This window comes from Diorhabda carinulata, chromosome X (genome assembly GCF_026250575.1).
Source record: "Diorhabda carinulata isolate Delta chromosome X, icDioCari1.1, whole genome shotgun sequence".
In the NCBI taxonomy this organism is placed as follows: Eukaryota; Metazoa; Arthropoda; class Insecta; order Coleoptera; family Chrysomelidae; genus Diorhabda; species Diorhabda carinulata.
The window spans coordinates 16925990-16943136 of record NC_079472.1 but is presented as its reverse complement, the minus strand read 5'-3'; the positions used below and the strand labels follow the sequence as shown (position 1 = coordinate 16943136).

The following is a 17147-nucleotide window of genomic DNA, read 5'->3' as shown; positions in this document are numbered from 1 at the left end:
ATAGTAAACCAAAACATATTGACGCATAAAGCACGTGATCAAGGCTTCATTTTCTACCTCATTAAACATATTTTCTTATTCCCCCACATATGACATTGAGCTGCCACTGACGTCAACATTTATAACAAGGGACACAACTTGCACATCAATAACAATGTTTTACACATGCACATTTTGATTGCAACCTTTTTTCTGGACATTTTGAATACGCCCTTTCCATTTATCAAGTGTAATTCTTTGATAGCTTTCCCTAGACACTTGAAGAAGATACTCCCTAAAAATTTGTCGTTTGCATTTCATTTTCATATATATTCACATCATTTGTTTTTGTACTACACTTTATCTAACGGCTTCTTCAGCAATGCGGCACTCGCCTCTCACACGCAGCTTTTTACTTATGGTATATTATGATCCCACTGGTTTAAACCAGTAACGATGCCGCGCCAGTTTCACCCGGGATGCTCACATGCTCATCACGCACTGATCATTGTTTTGGTTTACTATTTTTCTTCGATAAATAGACTTTAGCCGTCTGACAATTTTAAGAATGCTATTATGAATCCAGATAAGGACGAATTAGAGGCAATAAGCTTCAAAGGAATGTTGAAAAGTGTTATAAGCTTTATCTATCTAATGTATTTGCTCTCTTTGTTTTTTATATTCCTACCTAAAAGGTTCAGTTCCGAAGTAGGATAATTGTATATGAAAAATTGATTAAATGATGTATTAGAAACAACTACTTTTTTGGATACAGCCTCAGTGGGAAAGTGATGGAAAGAAAACTGAATTCTTAGATCGGTACGCTTGAACTTTGTTTTTCCTTTGTATTTAACTAGGTGAGCAAAGATTCAGGTGTGTCGATTAAGATGGAACAACAGAAAAGTTCAACTTAGAAATTATGCCGTATATACATGCACAACTTTTGGTACATGGTGCTGCTACCTCGGGAGTTGGTTGGACTAAAACTTGGAGAATATCCGAGAGGTGGACACAATAGATCCTTTGGGTCGTAGGAGACCCCAATATCTACATACGTACTATTGCTTCATGGTATGGAAACGCTTGAAAAATTTGAGATCAATAAATTGGATGCATTTAAAATGTGTCATCGAATACTAGAAGCACCATGGACTGATAATGTGACAAATGAGACATCCTAAGAAGAACGGGATAAGAAAAGAAAGTATGAATATTAGAAGAAGAAAACAGTCTAAAGGCCCAAAGTATGGAGTTCTTCAACTAATAGTTAAGGGAAGGACATATGGTAAATGGTATGTGGGAAGAACACAAATGTTTTGGCTGAGGATAATAAGAGATTGGACTAACAAAAGTAAGTACTTGTATTTCTAATTAATGAATATGTGGTGACATGAATTAGCTATTATAATAAATCAACGGCGCCACTGGAATTGCTTTTAATAGTCTGACATTATTTTTTACATCGAATTCGCGCGATTTTCATTTGAAAACAGTGTACAAAAAATGCATTTCGAAATGTTTTCTATATGTACAATAAGTTAAATATGCATGTACGAGGGTTGTAAATACTTTTTCTTCATAATAAACACTCACAATTACACGCGTTTCGATAACCAAGTTATCATCTTCAGAAGTGTTTATAGCTAGTGTAGTGGTAAGGTAAACGATGAACAATGTGTTCAAGGGGTAATTAGGGGTGATCTATCTTTCAAATTTTCTTTTCTGTCAGTTATTTTAAAAAATTTTATTTTCATTAGGGTGTTTTTGCTTACACCAATATTTTGTTTCTGTCCCATCGTGAAATTTTGTGGTAAGTTAGACCCTCAATATTAATATTAAGTCCTCGACCGATGTTGTAAAAATTTTCTCTTAAAAAAACATAAAAATGCCTTCAAAAAACGTTTTTGAATACGTACGACGCTGAGTTTAAAAAAGAATTTAAAAAACACAAAAATACCTTCAACAAACGTTTTTGGATACGTACGACGCTGAGTTTACGAAAGAATTTAAAAAACACAAAAGTGTCTTCAACAAACGTTTTTGGATACGTACGACGCTGAGTTTACGAAAGAATTGACGATATTAAGAATTATTATGAAAGAATTTTTTGATCATAACCTATACAAAAAAATTGAAGCACGCTGTTATTTGTTAGCTGGTAGTGTCATCTAGTGACGTCTCACCTGAATTCTAAATAAAAATGTAAAGTGAAATAACAAAATGGCCAAACGAGGACGCTGGATGCTAAAGGATTCAATGAAACTCGATCTATTCTAAATATTTACATGTATTTTATCACAGTAAAAAATATACACAGTTTTACACAAATATTCTTCTTCCTTTTTAATAACCCAAAAAATAAGAAGGATTAGGTAACAGCTGATATGAGATTGTTCCATATACATGATTCAACAATATTTAATAAAAAATAAAAATCGGAAGGATTACGGAGACAATGAGACATTTATTATACAGAATGTCCCTGCATAAAGAAATTAACCTTAGGCCTAATCAGTGTTTGAGAATGTTTCATCAATTTCAGTTACAGAAGGGACAAACTGTATACATATACATATTCAAAAATTTTATGCCAAATTAAATCAGAACAGACCTAAAATGAAGACGATTTATAAACATAAAAATTATTGATATAGGTGTGTTCAAGGACTTGATGCAAAAACTTCTGGAGTGAGTGGATGACGTGAAAATAATGCCGTGACATAAAAATTTTTTTATACGTTTCCCAGAACTTACATTTAAGTATATTTCTAAATTATGCATTAGAAAATTATGAATTTTTAATGGATGATTACTTTTGTCTATTTAGTGTGTTTTACGGAATAAATAATTGTACACTACTATCTGAAGGGCAGAGGCGGTTCATGCCCAATGGTTATTAAACCGTATTTTTTACAGGGACAATCTGTACAATCTAAAAATAGCAAAAAAGATTTTTTTAATCGTTTTGTTTTAATTAGAGATACTACTTGTTTGACTCGATAAAATTTATGGTTTAGAATATATTTAGACTTTTAGATTGTTGTACATTCCAAGGAAACCGTTCGTCATATATAGACATTTATTGACATTATTTTTTATAAAATGATATTTTAGAAAGTGTCCTACCAAAAAAAGGTGGCGAAGGTCAACAACTTACTATATGAACATCAATTTCAGATCAAAATATGCTTTAGAGCTAGTTGATGCTGATCCCACAACTAGCGTACGTAAAATTTAACTATAATTTAACGCATCAATGACAATTATTAATAGGATTCTTTTTACTTCCTTACCCCTTTCACGTACCTTTTTATTTAATAAGTTGTAGATTAAGCAACAAAATTTTTCTACGTTCTAATTTTTTCCTCATGTAAGTAACGCGATGTTCGACAGTATCCAGCTCAATTAATTAAAAATCGTAAATTTTATCGAGTTAAAAAAAAAACTATTAAAAAACCATATTTGCTATCTTTAGATTGTACAGGTTCTCCCTATAAAAGTTACGAATTGTTAACCCTGTATATTCATCAGATTTTTCCACCTTCTTTAAACTTGATGGTGAATGACTGTTAATAAAATTAGTAGAAAAACAGTCAAAATAGCAAGAAACTTTCGAAATCCTAGCCAGGCAAAAGTATTTCCCATCAGTTATTAACAACATCACACTTACAGTGTGTTTTATATAGTAAAGCCAATAAACGTCTCCAATAATTCTTTAAAAAACAATTATAGACCAGGGTAGAAGCCTTTAAAAATAATAAAAATTGAAAAAAAAAAATAGTAGGATGAAACCTATTGGAAAAGGATAAGAATATAATAAAAATGAAGGGAAAAATAATTTACGGGCGATCTGAGGTTGGAAAATTGAAGGGGGTTAGTTTTTAATGGTAAACAACGATTTATCTTGATTTCCGAAAAAAGTAGAGTCCAATGGAAAAGGAATGACAAAGTTGTAGTTAGTAAAAAGATCTACAACTTTTGTATTCTCAGTTTTTTCTCATAACCTCAAAATTAAAATGAAAAATTCAAAAAACCGAGTTTTTTGTTTTTTCTTTTACAAAAAACATTTTTTTTCACGAAACGAAGTTACCTTTGTATGTCCCATATACACTGTAATTTATTTGATTCGAAATATTTATTTTGTCAAATTATCGAAAAAGCACCCTAATTTTTGAACGAAAATTCTCCCGTCAAAATAAAAAATCATTGTGACTTTAGTTCGATGAAATCTCTATTTCCTGATGGTGTAAAAAAATATTACCGTCACCATGGTAAACTTTCATAGAAAAGGCAAAAATAAGACGAAGAAATTTCCATTCGAAATTTTTTTTTAATCATTATGTACAATTTTTAGATATTATAATAAAATTTTTGATTCTTAATCACTTATGTTCGGAATCTCAAATTTTTTATATAATTAGAATTGAAACATTTAATAAGTAACTAAAAATTGTACGTAATGAAAAAATATTGGGATGCAAGGTTTTTTCGTCTTTTTTTTTGCTTTTTCTGAGAAAATTTACCATGGTCATGGTAATATTTTTTACACCATAAAAAAATAGAGATTTCATCAAACCAAAGTCACAATGAATTTTTATTTTGACGGAAGAATTTTCGTTCAAAAATTTGGGTGCTTTTTATATATTATGACAAAATAAAGTGAAAAATAAAATATTTCCAATCAAATAAATTACAATGTATATGGGACATAAAAAGATAACTTTTCACAAAATTTCGGGAAAAAAGTTTTTTGTAAAAGAAAAAAATAAAAAACCAAAGACTTGGTTTTTTGAATTTTTTTCTTTGATTTTGAGATTATTTGAAAAAACTCAAAATACAAAAGTTGTAGATCTTTTTATTAACTACAACTTTGTCATTAAATTTTTTTCCGTAGGACTCGCAATTTTCCCGGAAATCGAGATAAACTGTTTTGTACCTTTAAAAACTCACCCCCTTTCCCAACCCGATTTCAGATCGCGTGAAATTCATTTTTCCTTTTATTTTTATCATATTTTTCTTCTTTTGCAATGAATTTCATCCTTCTATTATATTTTTTTGATTTCGAAAATTATCGATCCTGATCTATTAGTGAAAAATGTTGGTATGATTAAGACATATTCTATGAACGATATTTCTACTATACCTTATAACCAAACTAGATGTAAAATATGTAATAAAAAAGTTACAATAAATTCATAAATAGAGTGTAAAATATACAGTAAATATTCAAAAGCATGTATTAAATTAACGAAATTTTATAAAAATTTCTTCATATATACACTCTGTGTATGAATTTCGGTATTCTACTTGGAAAATATTTGAATTTGGTCGCTTTTGGAAGTATATATACAAAATATTAAAGTAATGTGTAACTAGTAATCATGAATCTACATCCCTATATTATAACAGGTACTTTTTATACGTGTAAATAGAAAAAATCAAAGCCAATGTTAAATTTAACATAGACTAGAAATTTATTTTTTATTTACCTATTTCAGTTTATAAGAAACATTTCGTAATAATAGTTGAAAAATAAAGAACGCATCGTTGTCTAGAATTTCATTTGTGACACCTTTCAATTCCGATACATTTCTCCTTCAAATTCATACCAAAGATCCAGAAATCCAGAAAGATAACCGGGATATTTGTGAACACGCAATAAAAATATCAAAGAAAAACTTATCAGCGCATATAAACAATAAAATCACCATAAATTTACTAAAATTTGATTTAATTTAAAGTGTAGATAGATAGAGGACGATTTAGCACACAATCCGAGGATTTATTGAATTTATGGAATGAAGTAGAAGCTCCATAACAAATTGAATCTTTTCAAAAACTCGAATGTTAGAATAAATAAATCAGAAGTGACTATTGTTCTACAATACGTGAAAAAAGGAACACATATTCAAAATGTTTGAAGAACAACGTAACAAGTCGGTATGGTATGTAGTTAACTATGCGTCAATGAAGCCCCGTGTGGGCCTTAGCCTCCTCAACAACGGACTCCAGTTGTCTCAATCTTCACAAAACCGAATCTGGTAATTAAGAATAGAATTCAGATGAAGAAGATTGATGTCGATTCTCTTAACTGACAATATCTGTTAGCATTCTGGAATAGAATTGACCAAAACGATAAGTTGTTTTGTAAATTTTCGAAAATGACATGGGACATTGTGACAATTGAGACCTCTCATTAACTGAGTAGATTCAAAACGGCAGGAATTTTCATAAGAAATCTTCAAAACTACTTTGAAGTAGAAGACTGCTTGTTTACAATAGATTCGCTCATGGAAATGTTAAATTCAGATAGGAAAACAGAAGATTAAGAACAAGGAGATAAAGAAGATTCAACGGTTGAGTATGGGAATTTAAGAACCTCTGGAATGAGGTAAATTATTGTAAAAGTAGTTCCTTTGTCACCAAGATGACTCAATGTCGCAAGATATGTATTAGATTCCTTGAATGGCATTGAAGATGAACCGATAACTGACGAGAGGACAACAACAGTTCACGAAACAGATTCGGACATAAACGATGCAGAAAGTGAAGACAGTTTTCATAAAATTGAATCTGGGGATTCAGAATAAGAATCTGACATAGTACATTGTGACAATTGAGACCTCTCATTAACTGAGTAGATTCAAAACGGCAGGAATTTTCATAAGAAATATTCAAAACTACTTTGAAATAGAAGACTGCTTGTTTACAATAGATTCGCTCATGGAAATGTTAAATTCAGATAGGAAAACAGAAGATTAAGAACATGGAGATAAAGAAGATTCAACGGTTGAGTATGGGAATTTAAGAACCTCTGGAATGAGGTAAATTATTGTAAAAGTAGTTCCTTTGTCACCAAGATGACTCAATGTCGCAAGATATGTATTAGATTCCTTGAATGGCATTGAAGATGAACCGATAACTGACGAGAGGACAACAACAGTTCACGAAACAGATTCGGACATAAACGATGCAGAAAGTGAAGACAGTTTTCATAAAATTGAATCTGGGGATTCAGAATAAGAATCTGACATAGTACATTGTGACAATTGAGACCTCTCATTAACTGAGTAGATTCAAAACGGCAGGAATTTTCATAAGAAATATTCAAAACTACTTTGAAGTAGAAGACTGCTTGTTTACAATAGATTCGCTTATGGAAATGTTAAATTCAGATAGGAAAACAGAAGATTAAGAACAAGGAGATAAAGAAGATTCAACGGTTGAGTATGGGAATTTAAGAACCTCTGGAATGAGGTAAATTATTGTAAAAGTAGTTCCTTTGTCACCAAGATGACTCAATGTCGCAAGATATGTATTAGATTCCTTGAATGGCATTGAAGATGAACCGATAACTGACGAGAGGACAACAACAGTTCACGAAACAGATTCGGACATAAACGATGCAGAAAGTGAAGACAGTTTTCATAAAATTGAATCTGGGGATTCAGAATAAGAATCTGACATAGTACATTGTGACAATTGAGACCTCTCATTAACTGAGTAGATTCAAAACGGTAGGAATTTTCATAAGAAATATTCAAAACTACTTTGAAATAGAAGACTGCTTGTTTACAATAGATTCGCTCATGGAAATGTTAAATTCAGATAGGAAAACAGAAGATTAAGAACATGGAGATAAAGAAGATTCAACGGTTGAGTATGGGAATTTAAGAACCTCTGGAATGAGGTAAATTATTGTAAAAGTAGTTCCTTTGTCACCAAGATGACTCAATGTCGCAAGATATGTATTAGATTCCTTGAATGGCATTGAAGATGAACCGATAACTGACGAGAGGACAACAACAGTTCACGAAACAGATTCGGACATAAACGATGCAGAAAGTGAAGACAGTTTTCATAAAATTGAATCTGGGGATTCAGAATAAGAATCTGACATAGTACATTGTGACAATTGAGACCTCTCATTAACTGAGTAGATTCAAAACGGCAGGAATTTTCATAAGAAATATTCAAAACTACTTTGAAATAGAAGACTGCTTGTTTACAATAGATTCGCTCACGAAAATGTTACAATCAGTTAGGAAAACAGAAGATTAAGAACAAGGAGATAAAGACGGTTGAGTCGAGTATCAATGAAGCTCTGGAAGAATTAAAAATCATAAATATAAATGAAATAAGTAAAAAAAAAAGGGTAAAATTACTGCTGCAGCAATAGACGTCAAACAATATGCAATAGCCTTCAAATAAGATTGTTTTTTATGTACCTTCAAAGCTATTAATTAGTCTGGAATGAACTTTTGCTTTTTCTAATTCTGATTTTGCTTCTTTTTATTTACTGACAACTCTATGAAATCATTAAATGTACAGTCTCTTCAGAGTCGTTACATAGAGTTGAAACTGTATTTATAAAAATAGTACAAGCACAAATGAAGGCACCAAAATAACGAAGAACAAATTGAAACAATTAGAAAGCGATGATGCCACCGGCATTAATAAGATTTGAACTAGTTCATTCTCATAGCTTGTTACGCACGTTTCGATAACCAAGTTATCGTCTTCAGAGACTGAAGGTGTAGTGCAATGGCGGGTTTACAGATTTGCTAAGCTATTCGTCGATCACCACCTCAACTAACTGATTATTTGAATTATATTTTTTATCGATAAAACTTGTTAATTTGAAAATTGAAGTTATAAATTATTTTAATTGCAAAGAATCCTTTAAAGGTATATTATGTATATATATAATTATGTACTTTTGAGGTAAAATCGGTCTTAAATAGTTCTTCAATTTGTTCAAGCGAAAAAAGCTTCCTCAACTGAACTGGTGATCAAAAGAAAGATTTTGATTATTTCAAATTAAGGATAATTTTGAGTTTACGAATTTTTGAACTCGTTCTGTTTCTAAATCTTTTCTATTTTCCATTTCATCTGTTCAATAAATAACATACGGACGTAGATGCAAACGAAACATACCATTTAAATAATTGTTATAAATAGAGTTTTCTCAGATATTCGTTCAATAAAAAATTATTTAAATGAACTCGAGAAAAGATAATTTTGCAACAAAATGGATTACTTCGAGTTCTAGGTGAAAATAGAAGACGATGTACTTGTTACAGTTAAATAAAGCCTTTCGATTCACTTGCACTTTCAATGCAATCGATTTCCTATTAAAAAACAAATTACCAAACTTCACATTTTTTTACCGGATTCATTTTCGATCCCGGTTTGCAATGGAATTCGTCGCTGAATTCTTTGAGATTGCTCAGAGCACCTATCACTCTGAAAGGGGCGGGGGAGTGCGAATCTTTTTCTATTTGCAACGCCGTCGCCTCTTTGGTTACCGTTGAGCACCACACCTAAATTTCAGAATAAATGACAATAACGAGAAATACATTGACGGATTCTAATCTTATTTGTTTTTTACCTGAGCAAACGCAACGAAAAATAATTGTCTATGGTTCAAAGGAATACCAGGAAGTCGTGGTGGTTCTGGTCGGTGCTTCATAAATTGTAAGTAAGCGTGATAAGCTGCTTTCAAACCTCCGTTATCTGCTATATTTTCACCTAAAGTTTGGTTTCCGTTGATATTTTTACCGTTGATTGTGTATTTATCTGGAAAATAATTGATTAAAAAACTTTAAAGTTTGAAATCTAATGATAAATAGTGTAAAAAATCAAATAGAAGTATGACTACATTGTATTATGGGGATTATCCTTACATGATATGCAATTTGAAAAAACTCACCGTATTGCTCGACAACACATTTAGTTCTTTGTTTAAATTTTTCTATGGTTTTATTCTTCCACCAATGATTCAAATTCCCATATTTGTCAAATTGTCTACCTTGATCGTCGAAACCGTGGGTCAATTCATGCCCCATAACGACACCCATTCCTCCGTAATTCAAACTCGGTGGAAAAGATGAATCGTAAAAAGGACTTTGTAAAATACCAGCTGGGAAGACCATTTGGTTTTTTGTTGGAGTGTAATAAGCGTTCACCGTCGACGGAGGCATACCTTAAAATATTTAATTCGATAAATTCTTCCAAAATTGGATAGAAACTCAAAATCCTTGCTACCTACTGACTACTTGTTTTGAAACCAAGTTATGAATGAAATTATACAGTCAATAATTCAAACAAACAAAATAAAATATATAAAATTCGATATTTCAAGAGCAATGTCAATTTGAATGGTGACAAAATCTTTTATACTTTTTGCTTACTGCTCAAATTTGACTGTCAGGTTCACTAATTTGTGGAGACGTTCTAGCTTTACAATCACTCTGCATCTATTTTGTACAAGACTCTACATCTAATCGTTCTGCTTCCAAAATACATCGACTTCTTCCAAAGGAGGCTATTGCCTTCCCAAGATGTTAGTACTAGTTCTTCGATATACTCAAGCTTTCTAGTGAAATGAGTAAAGTAGTTGCATAGTAGATGTTTCCATAGCTTACTCGCAGAATCATCTGCCATGCATATCATCTTAATTTGACAGGGTTGTCGTTTCTGATCATCACGAGAAATTCCTCAGAGTTCTTAGTTGAAATGGTGATGATTTTTTTGGATTATTTTAGGTAATGAGTGAGACTCCATCTTATTCTTTAGCCCCATTCATACAGATCGTTATTGATGTGGTATCTCATGAGACTAAAGGTCCTAGGTATGGAGTCGCTGCTCCTTTCTGGTAAATCTGCCTGTTTCTTTATTGCTTGATATAACCTGGTGGTTTGGTAACCTCGCAAGTCTATTAACTGGCGTTTTTAGAGTTTGTTTAAGCTCCCACGCTAGTTTGAACGTGCAGGATCTTCAAGGCCGCTTGGCTATCTGATGGATGTGCCAATTAGACAGGTTTATATTCGAAAACTTCTGAGCACTTATGTTTGTTGCTAGCAACTCTACTTGAAAAATTGTGAGTGATCTGTCTAGTGGTATGGAGAGCTTGCATTTTGGTCCACGAATGCCCAATCCAGCTCCTTGCCCTAACTTCGAATCGTCTCTTACCAAATTTTGGAAAATTTCTAGATTATGACCTTACTACTTGACCTGATCGCTTTTTTTAGATTTGCTGTTGGTTTTATTTTTGGTAATTTAATTATTAAGATGAAGGAGAATACGTGGAAAATTTGTATTTTCAATTACAAGAAAAGAAAAAGATTGATTTCGAGAAAAGAATTAATTTGAATTTGCTGGAGACAAGTTTAAATTTCCATGTGATGTTTCTGTGATCCTAGATTTAAATTTCGACGTTGACACTTTGTGTTAAAAGTCTTTAGAATATACTTACTCCAAGTAGTTTTATTAACTGGTTCGTTGATCTTTTCCAAATTTTTTTTTAGGTTAAAAAAACTGATTTGAATGTTGTTTTCGAAATAAGCGTTCGGTCTGATGGTTAATTTTTCGAATCTTTCGTCCAATAAACGTACATCTTTCACGAATTCAGGATAACCTAAGAAATATATAAAGAATAATTTTTTAAAAAACAAATTTAAGTAGTGAAATTGAAAAACAAAAACTTAATTTCGAGTGTATATACACATACCTATCATATCTGAGATAGCATCAGCTTTATCGATAGCTACTTTTCTTGTTTCTTCATCCATCCAGTTTAAATTTTTGAAATTCGTTTTGAAAGCATTCCTGACGTTATTGATCATTTCTTCGGCTTGCATTTTCGAGTTTTGATCAAAAACTTCTCGCACAAAAATCGCTCCAATAGCAAATCCTAAAGCAAAAATAAAACTTTCCTAACAATTGGAAACTTACCGAGGTCATTTGATCCCAAAAATGGATGCCAACACGCTAATCATAAATAGACTAATCAAAAAGATAGAATTGAAAGGTGACCAGTTTGGTTTCTGCAAAGAGGCTATCGACTCAACGCTGTCAGTATCACAGACGATAGGGGAATTAAAAATGAAATACTGTGCACTAGGAGAAGTAGATGTCATTGTCATAAATTGACATCCTTGTGTCTAGAACCATCCAAGAAGGATCCTTCTTAGGACAATCTTAGGAATAATAGGAAGGAAGGATAACCATCCTTTTTGGATGGTTCTAGACACTTGAAGTGGGCGCAGGAGTTCCTCAGGGTTAGTTACTAGACTTTGTAAAACATCCTCTACTACGATGTCCTTAGCCTGGAATCAATGCATTCATCGACAGTTTAGCACTAATATGTGCGGCAAATAGTGAACAAGAGCTTGTTATACAGATTAGGCAAAAGTGTTCCAAGAACAGAAAGCTGCAGTGGTCTGTCAAAGTGAAAAATAATCTACATACAGTGAAATTTTATCTATTATTTGCATCAGAGGATGCAGCGCGCAGAGTGTAGTGCTAGAGCTGGTGCTGAAAATTATTGAACTTTCAGACTCTCTCCCAAATCTAGCTTTAGCGTTAAGATTCTTTTTGGCATTACGTGTATCAGTAGCTTCTCTCAAATTAAAAAAAAACTCTCTATTGAAAATAGTATCGCTGAAGCAATTTTGATGAGACTATTTCCAAATTAGCTGAAGCCGAAGTTGGAAAAAGAAGTTTTAAATTTAAGAAATACAAATTTACTGATAAAATTGTCAACGAAGCAGTTGACCGAATTAACCGCGCAAAGAATATTTTTGTAAGAGGGGTGCCGGATATTGTTGGAGATAAAGATGCTAAACAAAAGCATGATAATGATATTATTCGTGAAGTTTTGCAAACTGTGGAATGTGACCAGGCTCCAGTTACCACATTTAGAGTTGGCAAAGATAATGATAAATTTCCCAGGATGATATGATGCAAAACATATTACGAAATAAAAAGAAACTTCTGCAAAACGAGGCCACGAAGAAACTCAGTATTATCGACGACAAAACACCGGTTCTAATTGAATGTTTAAAAGAACTACGCACAGAACTTGATTTAAGGACAAAAAATGGTGAACGAGATTTGACTATAAAATATATACAAGGGGTCCTAAAGATTGTAAAATTTCGTCGATGATATTCCAGAGTCCTACGATTTTACGATTGGCTACTCTTATACACGAACCTGGCTACTCTTAACTCTAAATTTAATGAATTGTTATGTATTACACAAGTTTTGAAATCTAAAATCTTCCTTATCTTCGAAACTTGGTTAACATCAAAAGATCCTGATTTAATGTACGATATAAGAGATTACTCTCTGTATAGATGAGATCGAAAGAATCGTCGTGGAAGGGGTGTATGTATTTACTTGTCTTCAGATACAACAAAGCATTTTGCTGTTAATCCTCTTGATGTCTCTGTCAGTAATATGGAACTATTAGGTTTAAAAATTTCTTCAATTTCATTTGTGCTCCACATAGTTTGTGTTTATCGATCTGGAGACTCCAGTACAAACTACAGTATTTGTCTACTCTCGAAAATGTTGTCATCATGGCGACTTTAATTTTAGAGAAATTTCTTGGCCAATTACTTTGGCACCTGGGGATGGCGTAAATTCTAAGAACCGGTTCATAGACTTTGTTCTAAATTCTAATCTTAACCAGCTGATAATTGGACCAACACGTTTCAGAATCAATAATATAACATCTACCCTAGATTTATTATTTACAAATGACGAACAACTACTGACTGACCAATAAGTTTTTCTGATTATGCAGTTCTTGTTATTGACCTGCCATGTAAAAACAATAATGCTGCAACTTTTGAAATAACTGATTTTGAGAATCTGAACCGTCACCTATCTAGTATTGATTGGGGACAAAATTTAGGTGTCTCACTGGATCCCACTGTAGTCTGGGATACATTTACAAGTAATGTTGCGGATCTTAAAAACAAGTAATCTACCAGGAAAGTGGTGTACATAAATAAAGTAAAACCATGGATCAATGGTGAAATAATCTCCTTGACAAGATATAAAAGCAAATTGTGGCGGAAGTACAAGCGCACGGTCAATCAAGCTGATGTTGAAATTCACAAAAATTTTGCCAAAGATTTAAAAAAGTCTTTAAAGGAAGCCCGAGAAGTGTACGAAGAGTCTATAGTATGAAGCGACAACCCTAAAAAATTATACAAATACATCGATCATCATTGTCATCAAAAACATCCATTCTTCTAATAAAAAAAAAATGACGGCATGGTTTGTCAAAATGACACCGACAATGCCGAAGTTTTAGCAGACACTTTTTTTAAAGTTTTCTCTACTGAAGATATCAAAAATAATTTACCCGACATTCTATATATAGAAAACGTTGAAATAATTATATCAGTTTCAAAAATAATCTAGTTTAGACAATTGAAACAATAAAAAAGTTCCACAAAAAGTGCTTGTGACCGATATAATATAAAATCTGTCTTGATGAATTCAGAATACTATTGATAGAAAAATATTTACCTAATACTGAATTGGTATCTTGTATGCAATATCTCCATTGTGGTTCTTCGCCTCCTTCGGTTCCCATTAACGCAGTTCTTAATCCTTTATAAGCGTCTCTAAATGCTTTAGAAAGACACACTGTAAACACTCTCACCGTTTGCCACACCATGTAATTGTTCAGTACACTGTAAAATAAAACATTTTTTCTTAAATATATTGTAAAAATTATTGGAAATGATGAAAAACTATTAAGATATTCTGCATAGTAAATTTCAATTTTCGACGTATTATTACCATGGGAAAACTTGTTTTTTTCTGAGCTTAGAATTTTATGACTCTATCATAAAAAAGACTAGACAAAATGATTATCTTATATAAAATTGAAAGCTCTGCAAAAAAGCTTTCTTATAATTTTTCTATAAACCGACGCGTTTCGAAGTTATTCAACTTTTTATATATAAACTATCAAGTTTACCATTAAAATTTTTGGTATTCTTAATTTTTTTGGTTTCACAGATATATGTATGGATTTGGGGTCTCGTTTAAAGCCTTTACAGCTAATCCATCGATCCCACTCCTTTTTAAAAGTTCAGAATGTGGAATGACTTTAATTAGCAGAGATCTTCGTCTTCTTTTTCATACGCACCCAAGAGAGCTCTGGAGATTCACACTTCTGTTCAAAGAAACCTTCACGCCGCATTATCTGCTAGGCCTAGCGACTTCAGGTGTTTATTTAGGCGACAGTGCCCCGATAGAACTTTTGTTAGTATTCGTAGATTGTAATTAGATTCATACATTCAGCAGATCTAATCTGGTTATGGTTTCCCAGAAGAATATTTGCCTGTCTCAGTCCTTGTAGATTTTCCAATTTTTTTTCCGTTGTACTATAGCTGATACCACAGAAGGGTTCTGGTACCATCAAGGGCTTGTCTGCCACCGCTTTAGCGATCTTAACAGCTATTTCTTTTCCTTCCGCTCCGGTGTGTTCCAGAATCCATTGTAGGGTAATTTTATTTTCTTGCCTAGCTCGTTTAATTTTTCTAGGCAATCCCAAACGAGTTTGGATTCTATGATCGGACAGAATGATGATCTCCCGTTTGCGATAGTTCCTCTCTAGATTGAACCGAAGACATTTTCCAATTGCATAAATTTCTGCTTGAAAAATGCTGCCCAGACTTTCAGAGTGTTTGATTCTGGGCCTATTCTCCTATTCCAGTTCCATCTACTGTTTTTGATCCATCCGTATACCATTTAATGGCATTTGTGCTCATTTTTTGTATGGTGTTTTGATCCCACTTCCACTTTCTAGAACTATGTGGAGAGGTGGGATATTCAGAATCATTTCTAGTACATATGTTGGGCAAGATTTCATGGCCCCGGTTGCAGTCTTTGTACTTGTGAGAGGTTGTTTCTCTTGGTATCCAGACTAGTTCTAGTACTCCAAAGCACTTCCCCATATGTGATGATTGGTCTCACAATTGCCGTATACATCCACCGTAGGATCTTTGGGTTACAACCCCAATTCCTCCCTGCAAAGTTTCTGCACACCATAAGGGCTCCAAAGAAGTTTATTTTGTCTAGTGTGAGTCCCAGATATTTCCCCTCTGTTGACGGGGTTGAGGTTGAGTTTTTTCTTCTTAGTAAAGGGAATTAGGGAGGTCTTGTTCGGATTGACATTTAGCCCTACTCTGGTTTCACATATGCCTTTATTTAACTGTCAATTTTTTCTAATACTGTCGTATCTTGATTTAAACTTTTTTAAACTAAAGATTATTCAATTAAAGGAAATTAAAATTATAAACTCTGAATAAGAATTTATCATACTATAATTATTATATTCGATTGCCATTTTGCAACCCTTTCCAACCCAATTTTTTTAATTCTAAGTATTCTAAATATTGCCAAACAAATTTACAATTAAAAAATAAGGGTTGATCGTTGAATGGTAAAAATTTAGGGTTCTATGTATTTTTAAATGCTGTACCAAAAAAAATTGAGTGGTGGATTACCCTCAATATTTAGTGGTAGTTGTTAATTTTAAAGTTGAATAACGAAACGCGTTATTTTATCAAACAATTATAAAAGAACTTTATTGTAAAGCGTTCAATAGTCGATTTTTTTTAATCAATCTAATATATATACTTACATTTTACCTTCTGTAGTTTTGTTATATTCTTTTATAAGTTGGGTTAGGTTTCCTAAATATTCCGGTGCATAAACTACAACTTCTTCTTTATTAGTAATTTTTTTGCTCACTATTCTCATAGCGTCTTCGAAAAACCTTCTCCAATCTATCTGTAAAGTAGAGAATCGAGTTTAAGGTTCATATTTCATGGACTAGGTTCTTACAAATGGTGCTTTTAGTTGTAAATCTCCTATTTTCATCAAATGATATAATTTTTCTTCGTCTCTACGTAATTCGTTGGGGGTGGTGATATTTGCTAATTTTGTTTCAAAGTCTATTATCGCTTGCATTTGTTTTCTTGTTGTATTTGGGTTACCTCCCAATAAAATCCCAACCTACAATAAGAACATCATTTTAATTTCGTTTATATATAATGTTTTCCACAACTTACCTTGGTCATGTATTCTAAGTATGCATTGAGGACTTTGACGTGTTCTTTAGTTTTGTTTAAGTAATTTTCTCTCGTAGGCAAAGTTAATCCACTTTGATCTATTTGTAAAACGTGTCTAGTAGAATTCCTATCGTCCTCTCCAACTGCGTATGAAAATAGACCTCCTAAGATAACAAGCATTTAATGATTATACTATTTACGACAGAGTTTTGATGATAAAATTATTTCTCATTAAAAAAATTTACTTTATTTTGTTTTGCAACATGATCTTTCCACTCAAAA

At 32.4% G+C, this 17147-nt stretch overlaps 1 protein-coding gene across 4 annotated transcripts in view; it reads right to left on the bottom strand.

Moving 5' to 3' along the window:
- Nucleotides 1–2248: 2248 nt before the first annotated feature.
- Nucleotides 2249–17147, bottom strand: part of LOC130900676 (endothelin-converting enzyme homolog) — a 35384-nt gene continuing 20485 nt past the window's right edge. For all 4 annotated transcript variants that reach the window (XM_057811445.1, XM_057811443.1, XM_057811444.1 and 1 more), the window contains exons 5-13: nt 16866–17029; nt 16639–16809; nt 16436–16584; nt 14308–14474; nt 11492–11674; nt 11237–11398; nt 9692–9964; nt 9371–9558; nt 2249–9302 (exon numbers count right to left, since the gene is read on the bottom strand). In XM_057811445.1, coding sequence (XP_057667428.1) covers nt 9126–9302; nt 9371–9558; nt 9692–9964; nt 11237–11398; nt 11492–11674; nt 14308–14474; nt 16436–16584; nt 16639–16809; nt 16866–17029 — 1634 coding nt within the window. In that variant the 3' untranslated portion in view covers nt 2249–9125. The remainder of the gene's footprint in view (nt 9303–9370; nt 9559–9691; nt 9965–11236; nt 11399–11491; nt 11675–14307; nt 14475–16435; nt 16585–16638; nt 16810–16865; nt 17030–17147) is intronic.